Genomic DNA, 22,805 nt, shown 5'->3' with positions numbered 1-22,805 from the left:
AGACTAGAATTAGGATTCTGTAGCTTATTAGCAATCTACCTTTTGCATTCCCCTTTTTCCCCACCAAGAAAATCAGTATCTAGGAAAGATAACTGGTAGGGAGGACAAATGAGTCAGACCTGAATTTTACCTCATAAAAAAAAAGGTGAGAAGAAAACAGGACTAGATAGAAAGAAAGATAGATAGATAGAAAAGAGATAAGAAGCAGATGTGAGCAATAAAGAAGGGGTAATAACCTGATCAGAGAAAAGAGAGAAAAGATAGGAGAGTAAAAATAGTTTTTAAAAAATAAGATTTGAAAGAGGAAACTGAGGCAAGCTGTGGTTCATTTAAGTGGAGTGTCTCTTCCCTCAGAGTCCTTAGGTCAAAAAGTATGAGATGGCCCAGGATTTTGAAAGAAGACAGCAAGTAGATACTACATGAATTAGAAGAAATAGAAGGTCAGCACCATGAGCAACCGTCTCCCGTTTGTGACTTTTTCTACTCTGGTGCATCTCTCTCAGGTGAGTCGAAGTGTGAGGAGGAAGATCCCCCTCTTCCACACACATATACACATGATTCTGTGGGGAAGAGAGGTTCAATGTGGGAAAGAAGGTGCATGGAGACAAGTCCTGTTAGGAGAGGACAATAGGACCATGGTGATTTCATTGCAAGATTTTATAAAGGAGTAGCATACGTATATGTCTGAGCATAATGAGAACTGGAGTAAGGAATAGAAGTTAGTCATCTGGGGTTCAGGTGGGGTACAGGAGGGCTTTAGAATGGCTACATGAAGGTCCAAACTTCTCTTTTCCCCAGGATTCATTAAGGATATATTTGTCAGCCTTTTCCTACCGCATAGACCTATACATACTATGTGATACATCAACATCGGGCACACAAGGAGATTGTCTCTCTTTTACACCCCTAGTATGGCCCTGATCCCTACATCAAGTAGACAATCCAAGATCGACAAGATAAAAAAAACTGGAGAATGGATTTGATCAATTACTTGCCTTCTCAATGAAGGGGAAGGGGAAGGAGGGAGGAAGAGAATCTAGAATTCAAAATTTAAGAAAAAGAATGTTAAAATTGTTTTTACATGTAATTGGGAGGAAAATAAAATATAAAAAAAATTAAAGAACGTATTTAATGCTTTAGGTATACTTTGGACTGCTAAGATGTCTTCCATCTGGCTACATATTGCAGGTTAGCCTAGAACTGGAGCAGCTTATTACATGTGAGACAACAAGAAAAAGTTCACTTGGTCACTTCTCCCCAAGAATTCAGCCCAATTCATAAGGAAAAATTTGAGTTGTAACAAGGTTCATTGACAGGAAGATAGATAAAAAGACTGGAAGTAAAATTCTTAGAGGGTTGGGCGCTATCCTTTTTGTTTGCTATTTATGAAATGGAGTTAGTGTTTTACTCACCTTTTATTTTTCTCTTAGGCACTAATATATTTTTGTACCTATTAAACACATTCAACTTTTATTGACCCTCTATGAGAATTCAATTCAATTCAGCACTGGGAAGTCCTGATCATAACAGCTGTGAGCAGGTCCTCCTGGCTGGAGGGTACATGCATTGGGTGATGGGACATCTGGGTAGAACAAAACTTTCAAGGGCAAAGGGGGATAGATTTGAAGATAGAAGAACATGGCCCAGGAAGAATTGTTTGGTACTGGTGTGGTCACATGAATAACAGATAGGTAAAGAGATAGATAGATGGATAGATAGATAGAATAAGCCTTTAATGTGTTCACTTTATATCAGGCATTGTACTAAGCACCAAGGATACACATTTATGTAAGCAAGACAGCCCTGCCCTCAAGGATCTGACATTCTAATGGGAAAAGATAACACATACTGAGGTTTTGGAAAGGGGGGAAGAATTGGAGAGGAGGTGATCAAGAAGTGGTGGGGCAAGATAAGTTAAAAGTTCCCCTGTTGGAGACAGGGGATTGAAGTGAGGAGTCCTAGAGAGAAAGCAGAAACTACATGGCCTGAAGGAAGCAGGTGAAGAGAGAAGAATGTTCAAGAGTAACTTGGAGCCATAGGCAGAAAGCAACTCTGAGCCATGGCAGAAGGAAGTGGGAGCCCCAGTGGGGACCTGAGCTGAAGAAGTGTTTTTGCAGGCACCAGGGGAAGCTGGGCCAGCAGAGAAGCAAGTCCATATTTCCCCTTTGTTGGGTTATCACTCAGGACAATACTGTGAGGCATATGGGACTATGCAGGACCTTGAGGGAAAGGGGCTTGCTGAAAGGGGCTCTCGGGATTTTCTATTACCTTGTGCCCCTTATTGCTCTATGCCCTTGTTAGTCTGAGTGCTTGCAGGTAATCAGAGGGTGAAAGAGAAGGGTTAAAGGGGAGAGGGAAGAAATTGAGGTTTCCTAGAGATTCAATCTTGAGGTACAGGTATGCTTCAGCCAGAGAGACTTGTTGAGATTCAATGAAATATGCCTGGGTCTTCACATCAGACCCTCAGACACCAGTGTTACAATTGACGAAAACAATGTTGCTCATTCAGCAGGAGCCTTTCATACACCTTCCCTTAACCATCACCACCACCATGACTAAAATTGGGAGAAGTTCTGTACCAATTCATTCACACTCCTTTGCCTGCTCCTTGTATTTTTGAGAAGGGAGTGCTTTTGCAACATGAATGAGCAAGTTTGGTGTAAAACCTCTGACCTTAGAACACAGTGAAGCTGATTGGCCCATATATGGATTGAATTTGTGTCTCTGCTCTTACCAGTGGAGAAAACAGGTCCCAGGAGAAGAGGGAGGAAATGACAGGTGGAAGCAGACTGTATAGCAGAACCCGCTCCAATCACCTGTTACTTTCACTTTTTGTAGCTTCTTTGGGTGACGTGTGAAGAGAACTGTGTGAATCCTGAGCAGTAAGTATCTGAACCTCCAAACTCATTTTCCAAGGAGGGAGGGAGGAAGGTTGAACCAGGAGCAGAGGACAAGAAATCGGTAGATATGAGCAATTTCACTGTTTCTATTACTACTGGGATACGCATTAACTGGGAAACCTAGGTGGCACAGCGGATAGAATGAGAGACCTGGAGTCAAGGAGACCTGGGTTAAAATCCAGCCTCAGACACTAATTGTGTGACCCTGGGAAAGTCACTTAACCCTGTTTGCCTCAATTTCCTCATCTGTAAAATGAGCTGGAGAAGGAAACGGCAAACCATTTCAGTATCTTTGCCAAGAAAACCCCAAATGGGATCATAAAGAATTAGACACTACTAAAACGACTCAACAGCAACTGTCAGAAATAAGCCATTCAGAAGCAAAGATGTGCATCACCATTATCCTAAAGATTCCAAATCAGAATTGCTCACAAACTTATTTCCAAAACCAGACACCCCATCCATAAAAGTAGAATTAATCTCAATTAATATGGAATGTAATCATAGTGGTTTGTTATACACTCCTTTATATATGCTTTTGTAAATCATCCATCATTCATGCTGGGCTTTATTTGGGTATAGTCCCTGGCTACAAGCAGATTTACCTGTAGGATTTCTTAAGCACTACCACCACCTCATATATGAATATCATTTCATATTCCTAATGTATCCATTCATTCCTTAAACATTTAGCAAATGCTTAGTGTGAAGGAAGCATGGCATTAGACTTGGAGTCAAGAAGGCCTGAATTCAAATCCTGCCTCTGACACTATAGGATGCTAGGTAGGTTACTACTCTATAGGTTTCAGGAAGCTCCCTAAGACCTATGTAATAATGGGTCAAGGGAATCCTAATGCTAGATGCCTGAGGAGATACGTAAATACAGTTCTGGGTCCTTGCCGTCATAGGCCTTAAACGTATTCACATACATGATCCATTTACTATAATTATTCTGTTATCTTCCTTGATGTAGTGATTCTGTAAGTTTTCTCTGACTTCTCCAGCCCACACTGATCTCTTTCTTCTTTGAACTCCTATTACATTTTTAGTTAAAACTATGCAGTTTAGCATTTAATCATTTTTCTAAATGACAATGTATAGTAGTTCTATTTTCCCAGATACATTGTAAACTCCTTGAAGACAAGAGTTATATCCTTTTCTGATGCTTATTTTCTCTTATGTTAATAATTAAAGAGGATATTTGAGTCACACAACAACCTTGTGGGTTGCTCCCACTTTACAGATGAAGGAATCAACGCACAGTGAGATTGTTAAGTAAAGGAAGTCAGAGAGGTATAGTCATAATAGTGCCCCTTGTAGCATCAGCAGAACTAAATTTAAATTCTCATGCTGCCACTTATTCCCTGGGTGACCTTGAGAAAGTCACTAAACCTCTTTGTGCCTCAATTTCTTTTTTAAAATGAGAGATTTGAACTAGATGAGTTCTAAGGTCCACACATCTAAGATCCTACTGATCCAAGTCAATAAAGTGTCAGAGTTGGGATTTTAATCCAAGTCTTTCTTTTTCTTGCCTTTGGTACTCCATCCCATTATACCTTTACACCATTATACCATTACACCTCCATTCTATCTTTAATTTTGTATAGTTTATATTCCATAAACATTTAATAAGCTGTCATGTGTACAGAACACTGTGCTAGGCTTTGGTGAGAAGCCAAAAAGTTTAGATGAGGTATGATCCCTGCCTTCAGGGAGCTTACAGTCAAGGAAAACATAAAGTGACATACATAATATTAATATAAGCTCACTAGAGAGGTGCAAAACAAAATGGGGAGGAAGTGGTATTTGAGTTGGATTTTAATCGATGAATTAAAAGGGGGGGGGAATGAGAGGAATGCAAAAAGACAGAGAGGGAAAAAGAGTGAGACAGAGGGAAAGAGAGAAGGAGAAAGGGAGTGAGAGGAAGGGAAGGAGAGAGAAGAAAAGAGGAAGAGAGATGGAGATGGAGGGAAAGGGGGGAAGGGAGGAAGAGTCAGAGACAGGAGAGTGTGAGAGAAAGAGAGAGAGAAGAGAGGAAGAGAGGAAGGGAGGGGGGAGAGAGTCAGAGACTGAAACAGAGAGAGAGAGAACATAATAAGGCATATTCTAGGAAGATTAGAGTTTATATGGAGGGCATCAGATTGTAGAGGACCAGTGAAGGAGCCCAGACTTTTGTTGGGGGGCCATAATGAGCTGTTGAAGATTTTTGAGCAGAGACCAGTGCCATGCAAATGAAAATTAGCCTTGAAGTAGAGAAGAGCAAGACAATGAAGCTGCATCTAGGAGAGAGGGGATGCCTGCTAGAACAGGCTCCCAGAGGAGGCAAGGGAAGAAAAAGAAAGACATTAGAGGAAGGATTAACTTTAATGAGGAACAATGATGCTTCTCTGATCAGAGGGAAGAAAGAGAAAATGGGTAATGATGTGGAGAAATAGAGAAGGAAAGCTGGATAAACTCGTGGGAAATAGCCTCCATTTCAGTGAATCAAAAACTAAATCATGTGCTCTAAGCGCAAGGGGTGATAATACAGACGTAGGATCAGAGGTGAGAGAAAAGGGTTTGGAACAGTACCTATGAGGAATGAGACGGGATGTGCTATACACTCAGAAGGTACTAAAGAAATGTTTTCTATTATGCTCACAGTACAGTATCATGCCTAGGACCTAGGCTCAATAGGTACTTGTTAAGTAATCAATTGATTGACCCCATTGTCCTTCTTAACTAAGGTAGCATACAGTGGGAGATATCTTATCATAACCATTGCTGCTTATTAACCAGAAATACAAAAAGCATTACTGAAGAAAGGTATTTGGGAATGTGGCTTGAGGAGAAATATTAAACATGGACAAAATTAAAGTAGCAATGATAGAGAATATAAAATGTTCTGCAGAAGCTATATGAGCCATAAGGTAGGAACTATCATGCCCATATTTAGTTTGTGTGGTCCATAAATGTATGCTGATCAATCAATCAGAAACCAGAGAATGTGAGTGCTTTATGGCTTTACAGAGTACTGTCATATGCCTAATTTCATTTACCTCTTACAATAACCCTGAATAGTAAAATTCTTATTATCTCCATTATACGCATGAGAAAATGAGACCAGGAGAGGCTATCTGGTTTTAAGTTCTGGATAGGGATGGGGTGACTAGATAATGGTAGTACAATGCCTATAGAGCATTAGTTTTGGAGTCAGGGAGACCTATGATAGAATCCTGCCTCAGATAAATAACAGTTGTGTGACTCTGGGTTTTTTTAGGCAATTTGGGTTAAGTGACTTGCCCAGGGTCACACAGCAGTTGTGTGACTCTGGACAAGTCACTTCATCTCTGCCTGACTGGGTTTCCTCATCTATCAATGGATAATAATAGAACCTACCTCTTGGGGTTGTGGCGTGGCTCAAATGAGATAACCTATGTAAAGTGCTTTGCAAACCTTAAAGTGCTGCTAGATAAATTATTATCATCATCATTATCATCATTAGTCTAGAAAAAATCTGGATGCTTCATGGACAACAAGTTCAATATAAATCAATAAGCCAATAAAATTAATAAGATAACCAGTGTGATGTGACAGCAAGAAGGAGTGCCTGAATTAAATCTGGATTTAGAGAGAAATGTTGTACAGAATAAGGGTGGTACTATATTCTTTCCCACTCAGGCCATATCTGGAATGTTGGGTTCCATCTTACACGCTGAATTTGAAAAACATTTGACAAACTGGAGACTGTCCAGAGGGGGATGATCAGCGTTGTGAAACAAAGTGGATTGAAAGAACTGGGAATATGCCCTAGAGAAGAAAAGACTGGGAATGGGGAGGTAGGGGAGATGGATTATGATCTCTGTCATCAAATATTTGAAGGTTATCAAATGAAAGAAGATTAAATTTGTTTTTCATGACTCCAGAGAGAAAATCTAACAACAATGGCTGAGTCAGAGAGGGACAGATCTGAAGTAGACAGTCAGTGTTGTCACAAAGTAGAATGAGGCAGCCTTGAAAGGCAGTAAACTCCTCATCTCTAGAGATCTTCAAACACAGACTGGATGAATTTTGTCAGGCTTAGTTTACAAGGCCTCTGCTGAGATTCTGTGATTCTGATACATTTTCCATACCCGGGTTTTATAAAGATGCAGAAGCCATAAGGAGAAACAGATAAGTTCAGTCACGTGTGATTCTTTGTGACCCCATTTGGGTTTTTCTTGGCAAAGATACTGGAATGGTTTGCCATTTCCTTCTCCAACTCATTTTACAGATGAGGAAACTGAGGCAAATACGGTTAAGCGACTAACCCAAGGTCACACAGCTGGTAAATGTCTGAGGCAAAGTTGGAGATGACTGAGAACCTAGTGAGAACAAGAAGTCAGCAAGCATTTATAAATACTTATTATTGCCAGGTACCGTGCTAACTGCTGAAGATACAAAAGAAAAAAAGGGGGGGGAGGAGGGAATCCCTGCCCTCAAGGAACTCAAAGTCTAATGGGGGGAGGGGAGACAATGTGTAAACAGCTATGTACAACATACAGGCAGGATAATCTGGAGATAATCTCAGAAGGAAAGCACTAGGATGAAGAGAAGGGAAATTGGGAAAATCTTCTTCTAGAAGGTGGGGTGTTAGTTGAGAGTTGAAGGAAGTCAAGAAAGGCAGGAAATGAAAATATAGAGAATTCCAGACATGGGAGATCAGTTCAGTGCATGAAAATGTATGGAGTTGGGGGTGGGAGAGAAATGGAGTATCATGTGTGGGGAAGAGCAAGATGACCAGTGTCACTAGATCATAGAGTATGTGGAAGGAAGTGAAGTATAAGAAGACCAGAAAGGTGGGAAGGGACCAGGTTGTGAAGGACTTTAAAAGTCAAATAAAAGATTCTGTGTTTGATCCTGGGTGTAATATGGAGTCCATTGAATGGAGGCAGGGAGGGATTGACAGACAGATCTATACTTTAGGGAGATCACTTTGATAGTTGAGTGGACAGTTCATAGAAGATGGACTGGAGTGGGGAGAAGTCCAATATCTCCCAAGACAAGAACAATCAGCAGGCTATTAGAATAGTCCAGGCATGCGGTGAGATAAGAGATATTGTTTAGGTAGACTAACAGGCATTGGCAACAGATTAAATATGGGGAGTGAGAGACAGGGAGGAGTTGAGGATGGCACCTATGTTGGGAACCTGGCTGACTGGGAGAATGATAGTGCCTTCAACAGTAATAGGAAAATTAGGAATAAGGGAAGCTTTGTGGGAGGGTGGGGAAGATAATGAGTTCAATTTTGGACATGCCGAGTTTAAGATATCTATGGCATATCCAGTTCAAAGTGTGAAACTGAAGGTAATGATAGAGATTAGGACTGCATAAATCTGAGAATCATCTGCATAGAGATGATAATTGAATCTATGGGTACTGATGAGATCACCAAGTGAAGTAGTATAGAAGGAGAAGACAAGGAGGCTCAGGACAGATCCTTAAGGAAAATCCATGTGTAGCTGTTATGACCTGGGTAAAAATCTAGCAAAGAAGATTAAGAAGATTAGGAAAGAGGTGTCAGACCTCTCTGAGAGGAGAACCTGGAGAGTTTTTATGGAGAAATATGAAGAGAAGAAAGAGGGAGAAAAGGGTTAGTGAGAGTTACAGTGGCTTCAGAGAGGCCAAGAAGGATAAGGACCGAGAAAAACTAAATTTGGTAATTAAGAGATCACTAGTAACTTTGGAGAAAGTAGTTTCAATTGAATGAGATCAGAAGTCAAACTACAGAGTTAAGGGAATTGGAGGAAAGGAAATAGAGGCACTGAGTACAGCAGACTTTCTCAAGCTCAGTGACAAAAAGGAGGAAATATGTAAGAGGATAGCTAGAAGGGATGGTTTCAGTGAGGGTTTTGTTTTGTTTTGTTTTGTTTTGTTTTAATGTAGAAGAGAGATAAGCATGTTTATAGGCAATAAGAAAGCAACCAGTAGACATAGATTTAAAGCTAAGGGGAGAGTGGGAATGATAGAAGAAAAAAATCTTCTGGGAAAAAACTGAAGGAATGTGATCAAGAGTTGATGTAGAGGAGTTAGCCTTAGAAGGAGAAGGGCCACCTGTTCATATGAATGATGAGTGAAGGAGGAAATGGTGGCAGAAGACAGAAGGAACACTCTTTGGTTTTCAAGTGTATAGTAAAGTGAAACCACATTATGAAGTATCACTGCAGATTAAATCAAATTCTAAGGTTTCCTTAACAGAGAACATTAATTACATGGGTTATATCCTTTTTCCCTGATACCAGTATTATAACAAGCTTTCACTATATAACAAACACTATATAAAAAGTTTTTCACAATTTTAACTTTACTACCTGGCCGTTCTGCTTTATCCCCAGCTGTCTGACCACCGACTGGGTCCACCTCTGGTATATCTGGTAAGTTTTCAAAGATAACTCTCCAGCAAGTTACCCATTATCAGCATTTATTGGTCTTAAGCCTAGTTTTCCAGTGCCACATTATGGGAAATAATGCATCTTTATAGCAACTGGGCACGTCATAAAGAACATTTCTCATGTGGTGAGATGTGGTGAGGATGGTAATTCAAATCCTCATTTTATAGGTGAAGAAACTGAAACTCAGAGAGCTTAAGTAATATACTCAGACCCACACAGATAAGTGCTAGAGCTAGGACTTGAAACTAGTTCTCCTAACTCCAAATATATGTTAACAATATTTAAAATGTTCATTCTACTATACCATGTAGGCATAAACACAAAGAACCAACAAGATGGCATTAAACAGAGTTATCTGGCTACCATTATGGCATCTCATTAAACTAAATTTCCTTTCCTGAATACAACCTATGTGACTATAAATGATAAAGCTTTTGATGGAAAAAAAAATGGAATGGTGTCAGGAATTAGTAAACTATTTCCTGAGGGCCAAATCCAACTTGCCACCTGTTTTTTGTAAGGCCTGTGAGCTATGAATGGTTTTTCTATTTTTAAATGCAATAAAACATATGAAAACCATTTTTAGCATGCCTGTACAAAAACAGGCAGGGATAGACACTAGCACTTTTAGTAGTTTAGGAATTAGTAGAGTGATCTGACCCAAAAGATAGTCATTAATGATTTGCTGTAGACTTAGAAGGATATTTTAGGTGCAGTTCACAGAGTCCTGGATCTTGAACTATTTAAAGTTTTTAATCAATGACTTGAATAAAGGTATGCATAGCATGTTTATCAAATTCATAGATGACCATGAAGTTGGGAGGGAAATTAAATCTACCTCCTCCAGCTTGTACATGAAAAGTTAATTTTCTGAACCCAACTTTATAAATTTTATTTTAAAACTTTATATTTTCCCCTATTATATTTAATTTTATTGGATTTGGTCCAAGTCACATCCTGTCGAGATATATATATTTCTTTAATCCTGATTTTGTAATCCAGGCTACCAGCTATCCCTCTAAGCTTTGTGCCGATTGCAATTTTGATAAGAATATCTATCTAAGTCATTGGTAAGAATGTTTCACAGCCCAAGACCAAGTTCAGACTTACAGACTTCCTGAAATACTATCCACTAAGCTATACTACCTCTCTTTCTTATACATTTAATAGAGAGGAGATTAATAGGAATAAACGTAAATCTTAATGCTTGGATTCAAAAAAAATCAATTTAACAAATACAAGATGAACAGGACAGTATGACTAGATAGAAGTTTATCTGCAGAAGAGCTGGTTGGTTGAATGATTTGCAAACTCATTATGAATCAATAGTGAGATGTATGGTACCTAAAAAAGCCAAGGCAACCTTGGGTTTCATTAAGAAAGGCATTGTGTCTAGGAATGGGAAAGTAGTAGTTGTGATGTACTCTTTTCTGGATGGAATGTATTTTGTTAAGTTTGGACACTACAATTCATGAAGGACATTGATTAACTGGAGAGCATCCAGAAGAGGGCTACCAAGATGGTTAAGAGACTTAGAAGATCATTCCATGCAAAAATCCACTAAAGAACCAAAAATATTTTGCCCAGAGTTAGTCACAGTGAGTCTGTCAACAACCATTATTAAGTACTTACTATGTACCAAGAACTGAAATGAGCACCAGGGATACAAAGAAAAGCAAAAAAAAACTTGCTAGATGGATAAGCGGTGAAATGTAGGGAGCACTGGGCCTGGAGTCAGTAAAACTTGTGTTCAAATCCAGTGTCATTTACTAGCGGTGTAACCCTGGGTAAGTCACCTTACCTCGGTTTACCACAGTTTCCTCATCTATAAAAAGAGAACAATAGTAATACCTACTTTACAGGGTCATGTATGAGATAATACTTGTATTAAATTAAGTATTTTATTTAATTAATTAATTTTATTTAATTAAATTTTATTAATTTTACTTATTTTAAATTTAATTACTATTTTATAATATTAAATATTTTATATTTTATAAAAATAAATTAAATTAAATATTTTATCAAAATGAGATAATATTTATAAAGCATTTTATCAACTTTAAAGCATGCTATTATTGTTATAAAAAACATCATCCCTATCCTAAAGGAACTCAAATGCTAATGGGAGAGAAAACACACAAAAAAACTTAAATGTAAGATATATACAGTGTAAATTGGCGATAATCTCAAAAAGAAGGGATAAGCAGTCAGGCATAACAGGAAAGGCTTTTAGCAAAAGGTGGGATTGATGATGAGTTCTGAAGGAAGCCAGGGAAGTCAGGAATGGGGGCAAGCATTTCAGGCACAGATGACATTCAGTAAAAGGGCATGGAATCTGGAGGTAGCCCATCATGTTCAAGAAGCAGTAAGAAGGTCAATGTGACTAGATCATACAGTTTGGTAGGGGGGTGGGGGTGGGGGGAGTAAGATGTAAGAAAACTAGAAAGATCAGAAGGGGTCAGGTTTTGAAGGGCTTTAAAAGCCAAACAGATACTTTTATATTTTATCCTGGAGATAATGGGGAGCCATTTTAACTCTTGATTGGGGGGTGGGAGAGGTGACATAGACTAAGTGAAGGATGGATTGGAGTGGGGAGAGATTTGAGACAAGCAAACCAAGCAGAAGGCTATTGTAATATTCAAGGCATAAGGTGAAGATGGCCTGAACCAGGACTTCAATGTATGGGAATGCACAAAAGAGATGTTGTAGAGGTAGAAAAGCCAGCAATATAATGAAGAGGCAAGAGGTTCAAGAGAAGAGGGCAGTGCAAGGTTGAATTTGGAGCAGACACCAAAGCTCCCACAAGGTCAACCAGAACCAAGAATGGTAACTCTGAGCACACTCCATGAGATGGCCCCTATAGCCAATTAACCCTCGCTATACTTATAACAAATGTTATGATAGAGAGATATTTTCACTTTCAATATTCTAGAGAAAAAACATTTGCTAACATCAGCATTTTCCTCATGGAATTCCCAATGGTTCCTAATGACCCTAATGGTCACGATTTGGGAAATGCTTCTTTACTGTCTTCTTTTCCCAACGCCCATCATCCCATATGGGAAGCTGGTAGCACAGTTTGGATAGAGGGCGGGGCCTGGAATGAGGAAAGCCAAATTTACTCTGAGGATAACAGAAGTTCAATCATTTTGATCCAACACCTCACAGACACACTTTCCCCTCTACTACCTCAGTTTTCTGCAGAGTGGCCTCACTCAGCACAATTCCTACAAAACATTGGGCCTATTTAATTCATGTCTAGCTGTGATGTGTATCCTGGATGAATCCTCATCCCAGTTGCTCTAAGCTGGGTCACGAAGGTCACTCCTAAAGACACCCCTTCCACTTTGGGGGCATTGCTGCTGAGCGGGTGCAAAACTCTGACAGTAAGACACCAGGATGCCACTCTCCCTTCACCTAAAATGAAAGAACAAATGCTGACACAGGCAAACAATCCAGGTCCATTTTCATAGAACCACGGGGTGGCCTCAGTAGGGAAGTTCTAAGGTCTCTCCGCTTCCGGCATGGCTCTCAGTTGAAGCCATCAGCAGAGGGCAAAAGAGCCCCCAAGAGCACTGCTAAAGAGAAAATGACCCAAGAGATTAGGCAGTGGCTGACTCAGTCCCTTTTGAAGACACATACCAGTTCCAAGTCTGCAGTCAATCAAAATGAACCTCTCTTACCCACATAATTATCATACTGGGCTCATAGAAGAATGTCTGCATATGCTCCACAGTCTCTCCCAGTTACCATCATCCCGTGTCATCACAACTGTACCGGAAGCAGTTTCTTCAGCCTCTCCACATGGGCGATGCTATGCCAGGAACCCTGTGCATGTACTATATGCCCGTTGCATGAAGTCCATGATAAATTCCACACGTTACTTTAAAAAACATCCTTTTTTCTTCTTTATTCTGAACCTCCTTCTGTTCTCTTCAAAGCCTTCTACAAAAATGTTTCAAGGACCTTCTTTCAATGGCATCACTATTGCTTATCATGCCTCCAGTCTCTTCCAATTAAAAACAGAGAGAAAATTGTGACAAAGAATATTGAAGTAAGACAAATCCACCCAGAGGCCATGTCCAAAAATGGAGAGCTCTTCTTGCACCCTGAGTCCATCAGCTCTCTGAGAGAGGTGGTAGCATGTTTCACCATAAGTGGAGACATAGTTGGCCATTTCTTTGATCAGAGTTCCTAAGTCTTTTAAAGTTGCTTTTCCTTACAATGTTCTCATTACACAAACTGTTCTTTTTGTGCTCAATTCACTCTGCATCTGTTCCTATTTCCCAAGATTCTTTGTAATTGTCTCTTTCATCACTTCTTACACCACAATAATATTCCTTTACATTCATATGCCATAATTTGTTCAGCCATTCTCTTATTCTTTTCTATATGCCAAATGCAAACCCATCATTGCCTCCTGCTTCCTATGGCATCCCAGGCAAAGGATTTATTTGTTTACTGTCTCCTGCTACCACAAATTTCATGCTCAATATGTTGGAGCCTTAATGAGCCTTTTCCTAAATACTGTTCTTTTTTTGTACACAGGAATTATTGTGGAAACAGTGGTTTTAATCCAGTTCCTAGGAGAGCAGTGGCCAAATCTGTAGTCATAGGAATACAAGTTATTGGAATTGTAGATCCATAACTGATCAGTTCCCAGTAACAAAAGAGCAAGTCAGGAATCCTTCCTACTTCAGACATGTCTCTTCCCTAGCTGAGCCAGGGAACAGAGTATTGGAGAGGCATCTATTTGCATTAATGCTACCATTCTACATGGAAAGAGATACCCAAATAATCTATTTCTAGGAAAGGGAAGGGTTTTATTTCAGTGTAGTATAACATAGTCCCTGGGAGGCTAGATGGTGCAATGGAGTGAGAGTTTTTGTTTCAAATTTTTGTACAGTTTTGTCCAGTGAACCCAAGTTTTATACTGTGGCAGAATGTTTTCTGTTTCTGGGAAGGCATAGAAAGATGTCAGGTAGAACAAAGATGGGCAACCCAAAGAACTCTGATGGTGTAAATGGGTTCATCAAAAGGTTTCTGAATATAGCAGGAAGGAGGAGTTAGTTGACCAAAGGGCAGTAGAACAGAATCTGGTGCCGAGCCTGGAGTCAGGAAGACTCATCTTTCTGAATTCAAATCTGACTTCAGACATTTACTAGCTTGTGGCAAGTCATTTAACCCTGTTTGCCTCAGTTTCCTCATCTGTAAAATGAGCTGGAGAAGGAAATGGCAAACCACTTCAGTATCTTTGTCAAGAAAACTCCAAACTCCAAGAAAACTTACAAAAAATCAGACATGACTGGAAGGACTGAACAACAACAAGAAACATAGTCGCTTATAAATCACTTTCAATTATTCTACCAACAATATCATCACCATGGTGATGTGATTTTGCTCTCTGTCTCACAAAGAATGAAGGCCCTTAGGAAGCTTAAATCAAAGCAATTCTGGGCAGTATATACCCTGTAGGTCTTTCTGGAAAACACAGAAACAAGGAGCAAATGTATACACATTGATGTATAAATTTGGATTTAGAGATAAGACCGCTTACACAGTTCTCCCTTGTACCCCTCCCCTAATAGGCTGCTGGTGGTGATTGGTGGGCTATTCCTTCTGTGTGGCCTGACTTCAGTCTGCCTTCGCTGTTGCATTAGTCGACAGCAGACAGGAGACGAGGTGGGCCCACCACCGTATGAATTGACAGTCATTGCCTTTGACCATGACAGCACCCTTCAGAGCACCATCACTTGTGAGTACCTCCATATACTCATACAGGGGAGCCAAGGGAGGGAAACACTTGAAAGAATGGTTGTCTAAATTGTAGACCTTTGGGACGTTCTGGGCAGATCTGCATTCTCAAGAACACAAAATATTTTTATTCTGCTTGATTTGTAGATATTCTGAGTGCTAGAGAAGATAAGGGAATGGTGAAAGTATGACATGCAAAAGGAAAGATTTTGTTCCTACATTAAGAAACATAAATAATCCAACAATTGGGGGGGGCAGAGTGGATCAAGGTTTTTTTGTATGGTAATGGTAATCTATGAAGAAAGGGTCCTTGTTGTTTCAAAGGCATCACAGAGGATTAATATATCCTTTTAAAATGTGTTACTGGACCACATTGATCCATCTCAACAGTCTGTCTATGGTATCACCAAAAGATATTTTGTGGGAACATTTGGTTGTCCCTCATAACAGATTTAAAGGGTTAATGAGGACCCTACCTTAAAATGTTCTTAACTTCTACTGAAGGTACAGTTATTGATCTATTATGCATGCATTCTTCTGTCTTCATGGGACCTATGTATATTTTCAGTCTATAGCACCTCTGAAGGGTACTACATTTTAAAATTTTACTACAGCTAAATGGCACATTTATATTGCACTGGGCCTGGAATCAGTAAAACCTGAGTTTAAATCCTGCCTCAGACAATTAGTAAGCATGACCCTGTGCAAGTCACTTATCTTCAGTTTGTCTTAGTTTCCTCATCAGCAAAATGGGAAAAATAACAGCACCTACCTCCCAGGATGGTTGCAGAGATAAAATGATATAATATTTCTAAAGTGCTTTACAAAACCTTAAAGTGCTATATAGATGATAACTAGCATTATTATTGTTATTATTACTGTTCACTATATAAAATACACTTTTTCTTTTTCTAAAATCTACATCTTTCAAAATCTGAGGAGTATCCTCTCCCTAGTTTCTTTACTCTGGTATCTGGTGAATAAGTCCATATCTATATTACCCATACCCCTTCATAGTTGTATAGACTTTAATGATATCCCCTTTTAATGAAAGTTGGAAAAAAAATTTTCCTGGCTGAAGACTTACATATTTTAGTCTATCCTCCCTATAACCTCTTTATCATTATAGTGACTCTTTGCTTAGTCAAAGTTCTCACCACCAAAATTCTTGATACTGTTAAATATTTCCTGGTTCTATTGCCCCATCTGCTTTTCTCTTGCAGCCTATGGACCACTGGGTCTTTCCATCTTACTTGCAGCTGAACCCTCCTATACATGTCTCACCCATTAGAATGTTAGCTCCTTGAAAGAAAGAGCTATCTTACTTTTCTATTTGTGACCCCAGTGCTTATCACAGCACTTTACATGTAATTAGCACTTAATAAGAGTTTCTCATTCATTCACTCATTCCTTCTCCAGTTCTATGACTATCTTTCCCCAAATGCAGCGATCAGCACTGGAATATTGATTCCAGGAGTGAAAGTTTTTGTTTCAAGTTTTTGTACAGTTTTGCCCAGTGGAAGCTGGAGAACCCAAGTTTTATACTATGGCAGAATGTTTTCTGTTTCCTGGAAGGCACAGAAAGATGTCAGGTAGAACAAAGATGGGCAATCCAAAGAACTCTGATGGTGTAAATGGGTTCATCAAAAAGTTTCTGAATATGGCAGGAAGGCGGAGTTAGTTGGCCAAAGGGCAGTAGGACCAGAATCTTCAAAGCAGAGAAGGATAACTCCAGGGCATTAAGGCAAATGGGTTTTCCAGGAGCGGAAGAAGATGCCTCTTGATGAGGAATCTAGGGATTTTCGGAGGGGTTGTGGGAATGGGTGTGAGGGTCGGCGGATTGGCGGTCATACTGTGCATATTTGCAGATAACCTAATGCATTGAGGTCAGGGTCTGATTTTCAAGCATGGCTCCCATGCTCTATCCTCCTCTTTCTTTCTCTCTGACAGCTCTTCAATCGGTCTTTGGATCAGCAGCCCGCAGGATCTTCGCAGTCGCTCACTCTCACAACCCCGTGCAGACACCTTCATTGTCCCCGAGCCTGGAGCCACTCCCAGGCTATGAGGAAGTTCTGCACATGAGCCGCTTCACAGTGTCCAAGTGTGGGCAGAAAGCTTCTGATCTGGCTCCGGTGCCTGAAGAGAAGCAACTGCCCCATGGGGAGAAGGACGCTCCCCAGCAACAGATAGAGGACACCCCCAATTGACAGTCGCCTAGGGTGTGAGAACCAAGTGTAGCCCTCGGAGTACTCCTCTCTCACACGTGGAGTCCCTAGGATAACTATCTCAGGTTCAAGGGAGGATCTGTAATCACTCAAAACTAGTTCTTGAGTCTCTTCCAATGTGTTTACTTTTTTCTCCAGTCAGCCGGAGGATACAATTTGTTCAAAGCAAAGGCATTTAATGAAACAACACAGTAATAAAAAATCAAAATAGAACATTCCTTCCCATAAACCTGGAGAACACTCTCACAAACATGCACACTGGTGTGGTGGTGGGAAATGGGCACATGCTTAGAGAATGTGTTTGCATGTGCCACACACGGAGGACCAAGTCATCTCCAAGGCTGCTGGACCACCAGCGTCTTCTGATGAAGTCATCATGTTGTTCTCATTGGTCTTATTTCCTGACTGGTGTAGAATCCCCACTGGGTATATTGCTCTACTAGTTTCTGATATTTTTACAATGACTGGTGGGCATGTAGTTTCACCTGGGGACTGCTTTTCTGATTTCCAGTGATCTAACATTGACTTCTGAGTATGATAATCTCTGCAGAACAATGCATCCTGCTACTAGTTTCTGGGCTTCTCTTTAGGGTCACTTGTTGGCCATCTCAACTCTCACTTACAGTATAGTGGCTTGAATCGCCCCCTACTAAGGGCATACCCATGGAGCTTTAGTCAAAGCCACCACACCCAACTAGCGAAAGGCAAACAGAGTGCCTCTAGGCTGATTAAGTTTTCTTTTTCTTTTGTTTTAACTTATTTTATTTTTAATTTATGGAATAAAACAAGCATTTCTATAACATGATATAATAAAAAAGATGATTGCACATGAAACTGCAAATCTATTATGTACAACTTGCTATTCCTTTTAAATATATAATAAAGTTATCATGTAAATTTCTTTTTTCCTTTTTTTCTTCCCTCCCTCCCCCCACTCTAGAGATTGCCACCATTAGACACAAATAAGTACACACACACACACACACACACACACATATAATATTATTCTATACATACTTCTATTTATCAGTTCTTTCTCGGGATACAGATAGCATCTTTCTTCATATTTGCAGGGACATTACTGGCCTCTCTTCCAGACGACCGTACCACTTAGATATTTCTTATATCCTTTTTGCCTCAGCATGTAAATGACTCTGAGCCAGACCAAAATGCAAGCTAAGGTGGCAAGGGTATTGTTGTCCACTCCCCTAACCTTTATTATGCACATCCATCAGCAACAAAAATCCAGTTCCTTAAGTATTATATTTTGGCCAGTGAAAAACTTTTTCTCCATGAATTTTCCTCCCAGTAAAGAAAAGGAAAATCTTATCAAATTCCTTGCAGGGTACATATGTGAACATATATCATAAGCAACATAAACTTTTAAATAACATCCAATTTCATAGGTCATGCATTCACACTAGCACAACATACATCAGAGCATAATGTGAACATAATACATAACATAAAATCTATAGCGTACTTAATAGGGCAGGGTGGTACTTTGTAAAGAACGCTGACCTGGGAGTAGGTGAGATTTGAAACCAGGCCTCAGGAGACCCTTGAAACCAACCCTTGACTTGGGCAAGTTGCCTGACCCTCCCTGGGCCTCAGGTTCCTCAACAACTAGAGGACCTTTAAGGTTCTTTCTGATTCTTAATTAATATAGAGAATGAATGTTTTGGAAAGTCCTTTAGAGCTAGGAGAGTGTTTTTTACTTTCTTTAGCACAGTGCCTGGCACATGTAAACTTTAACAAATGTTTCTTGACTTACTGACTGCACAAGAAGAAATCCACTTAATTCCCCCAATAGACAAGAGGTGATTGTGATATATTTTATTCCTGCAGTTAACCTGTAGTCTAGAAATTTGTCCAATTTTTCACCTCGGTAGGGTATGGCTTTTCTTCTATCTACTATCTTGTGTGTTTCCTTTACATCAAGATTTCTTGGGCAGCTAGGTGGCACAGTGGATAGAGTACCAGCCCTGAAGTCAGGAGGACCTGAGTTCAAATCCAGCCTCAGACCAAACACTTGACACTTTACTAGCTGTGTGACCCTGGGCAAGTCACTTAACCCCAACTGTCTCACACACAAAAAAAAAAAAAGTAAGAAGATTTCTTTGCAGAACCCTTACCAAAGACCTTCATAATGAATTTAAGTATCTCACTGTCATGATTTCTATCAAAGCTAAGCCCATAGCTAGGCAATGAGGTTCCTTTAGCCTATTCCTCAGTTGAGAGTTGTACATTTCCTACATCTTCTGATGGTCGAAGTATTTAGCTGACAAATATAGTTCTTGCCCAGACACCACCAGGTGTTTAGAGATACCACTGAGCCTTCTACTCAAGCCTTAACATGCTCAGCAGCGTCTGATTGAAAAGCTCAATTTGGGGAGTTACTTGGAAAGTAATGAAGTGTGGTTCTAGATTTCTTTGTTTCTTCTAAAGTCTTCTGAAGTCAACACCTCCCTAAGGATTTTTCTTTCGAAGTCAAAGATTTTCGAAGATTCTAAAAAGGCATTGATATAGTAGTCAGTCAATAAGCATTGTCAAGTACCTACTATATGCCAAGTATTCTGTCAATTGCTAAAGATTCAAAGAGAAAAATGAGATGGTCTTTGCCCTCAGGGAGAAATGCTAGTCCTAAAACACCCTAGCTACTGTAGAAGTAGGATGGTTCCTTATTGGGTATACTTGTGCTCACAGAGTAAAATAGTCAGTGACCAATAGAATGTTGACTATAATTTTCTCGTCTTTTTCCAAGCTCCAACAGCTTGCTGGTCCTTACACTCTCCAAGCATGCTAAAAATTTTGGAAGTATTATGCTTTGAACATGTTGGGCACAAGTCCGACACTCCTCAGAGACCTCTGTTGCTATTTAGGGCCAGTAAAATTGTCACGTCCTTCATCATATAGTATCGTCACGGTAATAGAATCAATTGCCTTCTTGGGTGACAACAACTGCTTCTTTGTGGTGTGTGATCAGTTACAGACCGATGTGAGATGCTGTCTCTAGGGAATGGAGTTTGAGTCCATCAGAGTCACTCTCTCAGTTCATGGCTTGTGTTACTTTACATAGCCCACTTTCATGTAGCTACTCCAGTTCTCAGTCACCCAATGGAACCCAAGGCAAAGATTGGTGCAGTGCAACAAAGGTCATACCCACTGATGGCACACCCTATAAAAGGGGCCCCAAATTCTCAACTATATTTCCATTTGACTGACCCAGTTTCCTAAGTATCAAAGACCATTTTCACCCCATTCTAAGGCAATTACCCTAGCTTTGGACCCACATGGCCTACAGGGCACAGCATCTGTATCCAAATTGGTCTTTCCTATCCCTGGCCAAGGATGTGTCCTGAACATTCTGCTAGTGCCGCTACCAGGGCAGACAACACATAGATTGGCAACGGATAAAATATAGATTAATGGATAGTCATCTGTTTTAAACTTAAATTTAGCTCCATATACATAGTATCTAAACTTCAAAAGCAAGAATGCTAGTTTGAATATGGAATAATGTGTCTCACTGTAGATAAGTCCTCTACTTACAAATGCAGTGGGTTTCTGGTGACCTCACTCTCTTGGTAATAGATTGCTCCCTAGTATTCCAGGTGAACTTCAGAAAGAATCTGACAGCTCTATATTGGCTGGAGTTGGTGCATATCCAAGGCAGTTGACCAAATCCTTAAAAGTATATTCACATTTCTTTTCCAGTGATCTCCCAATGGTCTCAAAGGGGGTTGGGCCAATTGTCCAATGCTCACCCAACTGTTTTGGGTTCTTCCAAAATACATATCCAAGACTCCTATCATTGGCAGGCTTAATAGTCATAATTCAGTACTCTATAAAAAACTGATAATAGCCACTGAATCCTAGAAACACTTTGAGTTTGTAGAGATTCTCTAGCCAACCAGTAAGCACTTCTATAACCTATGGATCAATACTTACTGCATGTTGAGACTCTATGTGACCCACATATTTGATAGGGTCCCTGCATCAGTTCATTAACTGATGGTTTCAAACCAACTTCTTCTAGCTGATCTAACAGTTTCATTAAGTCAAGTCAATGAGTATTTATTAAGTGCTTACTATGTGCCAGATACTGTGTTATGAATACAAGCAGAAAAAAAATACAGCCCCTGCCCTCAAGGACCTTATAGTCCAATGGTGAGGGGAGAAACAATACCTAAAGGAGTGTTGGAAAGGAGAGGTGAAAAGGAAGGAACCCAAGCATGGTAAAGAAAGTCCAGATAGTCGGGAGTAGAATCTGAAGAGGAATAAATATATGTCTGTCCCTCAGCATTTTCATTAAAACAAAGGTTCTGGGAGGGACCAGCCAGAGGAAGGGGCTGAAGGGCTGGGGAGTACTTCCAGTATGAGAAATCCCTCATGAGAGTGAACTTTCAGAATAAAGAGGCATATGTGGCATCGTAGAGAAAGTCCAAAGAGTCAGGGGTGGATCCTGAAAGGGAATTAGTCTTTCTTGATGTTCCTCTAGTTTAGAGTTTTTCCAAAGACAATGACACCAATTAAGTACACCAGCACTTCAGGTGGTCCTACTACCTTCTCCATAACTGCTGAAATAAGAATATCAATTAAGATTCTTTGGGGGCATAGGCTCAAACTGTTAGAGTTTTCCTTGGAGAATAACAATTATCTTTTCCTTATCCTCCTCTGACATGGGAAGTCTGTCAAGAACTTCTATGTAAGTCCAGTACTAAAAGCCACTGGCTACTCAACAAACATTCCAGACCATGCTGAACTCATGGAATGATATACTATTCCAATTAGTTCTCTGGTTCAATGTCTATGCATATCTATGAAGATATTATTGACAAATAATTTGTGTGTGTGTTTGTGTGTGTGTGTGTGTGTGTGTGTGTGTGTGTGTGTATGTGTGGTGTTAGTGGAGTGAGGTTGTATGGTTCTGATGTCTTCCATATCTGAGAAGGCTATCTTTTGAAATCACTTTTTAAAGGACAGGTAATCATTAAGTTAGATTCTGTTCATCACACCTGAGGCAGACTCTTCATTACATTCACACAGTGAGAATGAATTGGTCTTTGCACTGAATTTCTTCCTCAAACGACCTTTTCATTCTTTAGGTTCTAGAGATGCTTCAGAGTCAAACTTTTCTGGATCTACTGTTGAGGTGGAGGAGTTGGTGCTACTTCGATGATCTAGCTACTCATATACATCCACATTTTTACAGATTTCTGCCTAGGGTCCATGGATTGTCAAGATGGCTAAAAATTGAGTTTCATTTTACTTCCCACAATGCTCTGCTAATACAGAATATCCCAAAAGTCTTCATGTATTTTAAGCTCAAAAAGCTTAGTGAGCTATTTAAGCTTGAATAGCTAAAACAGCACAACGATTTTTGAGACATCCTGTATTTTGGAGAGGCTAGGGTTGGCCTTGATTGATGCTGATACAACAGATATATTCACCTGGTTTAGACACAGCCTGGCTCAAAGCAGGCACTTTATATAAACTTGCTGGTTAATTGC

General features: G+C 39.9%; 1 protein-coding gene across 1 annotated transcript; it reads left to right on the top strand.

Annotated features, from left to right (window-relative positions):
- The first annotated feature begins 449 nt into the window (after positions 1–449).
- On the top strand, positions 450–18,083 carry TMEM52B (transmembrane protein 52B). Its single transcript, XM_027856410.1, has 5 exons — positions 450–503; positions 2,839–2,882; positions 9,254–9,292; positions 14,902–15,068; positions 17,018–18,083. The coding sequence occupies exons 1-5, from the start codon at positions 450–452 to the stop codon at positions 17,272–17,274; spliced, it is 561 nt and encodes a 186-aa protein (XP_027712211.1). The 3' UTR covers positions 17,275–18,083.
- The last annotated feature ends 4,722 nt before the right edge of the window (positions 18,084–22,805 follow it).

This window comes from Vombatus ursinus, unplaced genomic scaffold, assembly GCF_900497805.2.
Source record: "Vombatus ursinus unplaced genomic scaffold, bare-nosed wombat genome assembly UNPS02011431.1, whole genome shotgun sequence".
Lineage (NCBI taxonomy): Eukaryota > Metazoa > Chordata > Mammalia > Diprotodontia > Vombatidae > Vombatus > Vombatus ursinus.
This window is presented reverse-complemented; position numbering and strand designations above follow the sequence as displayed.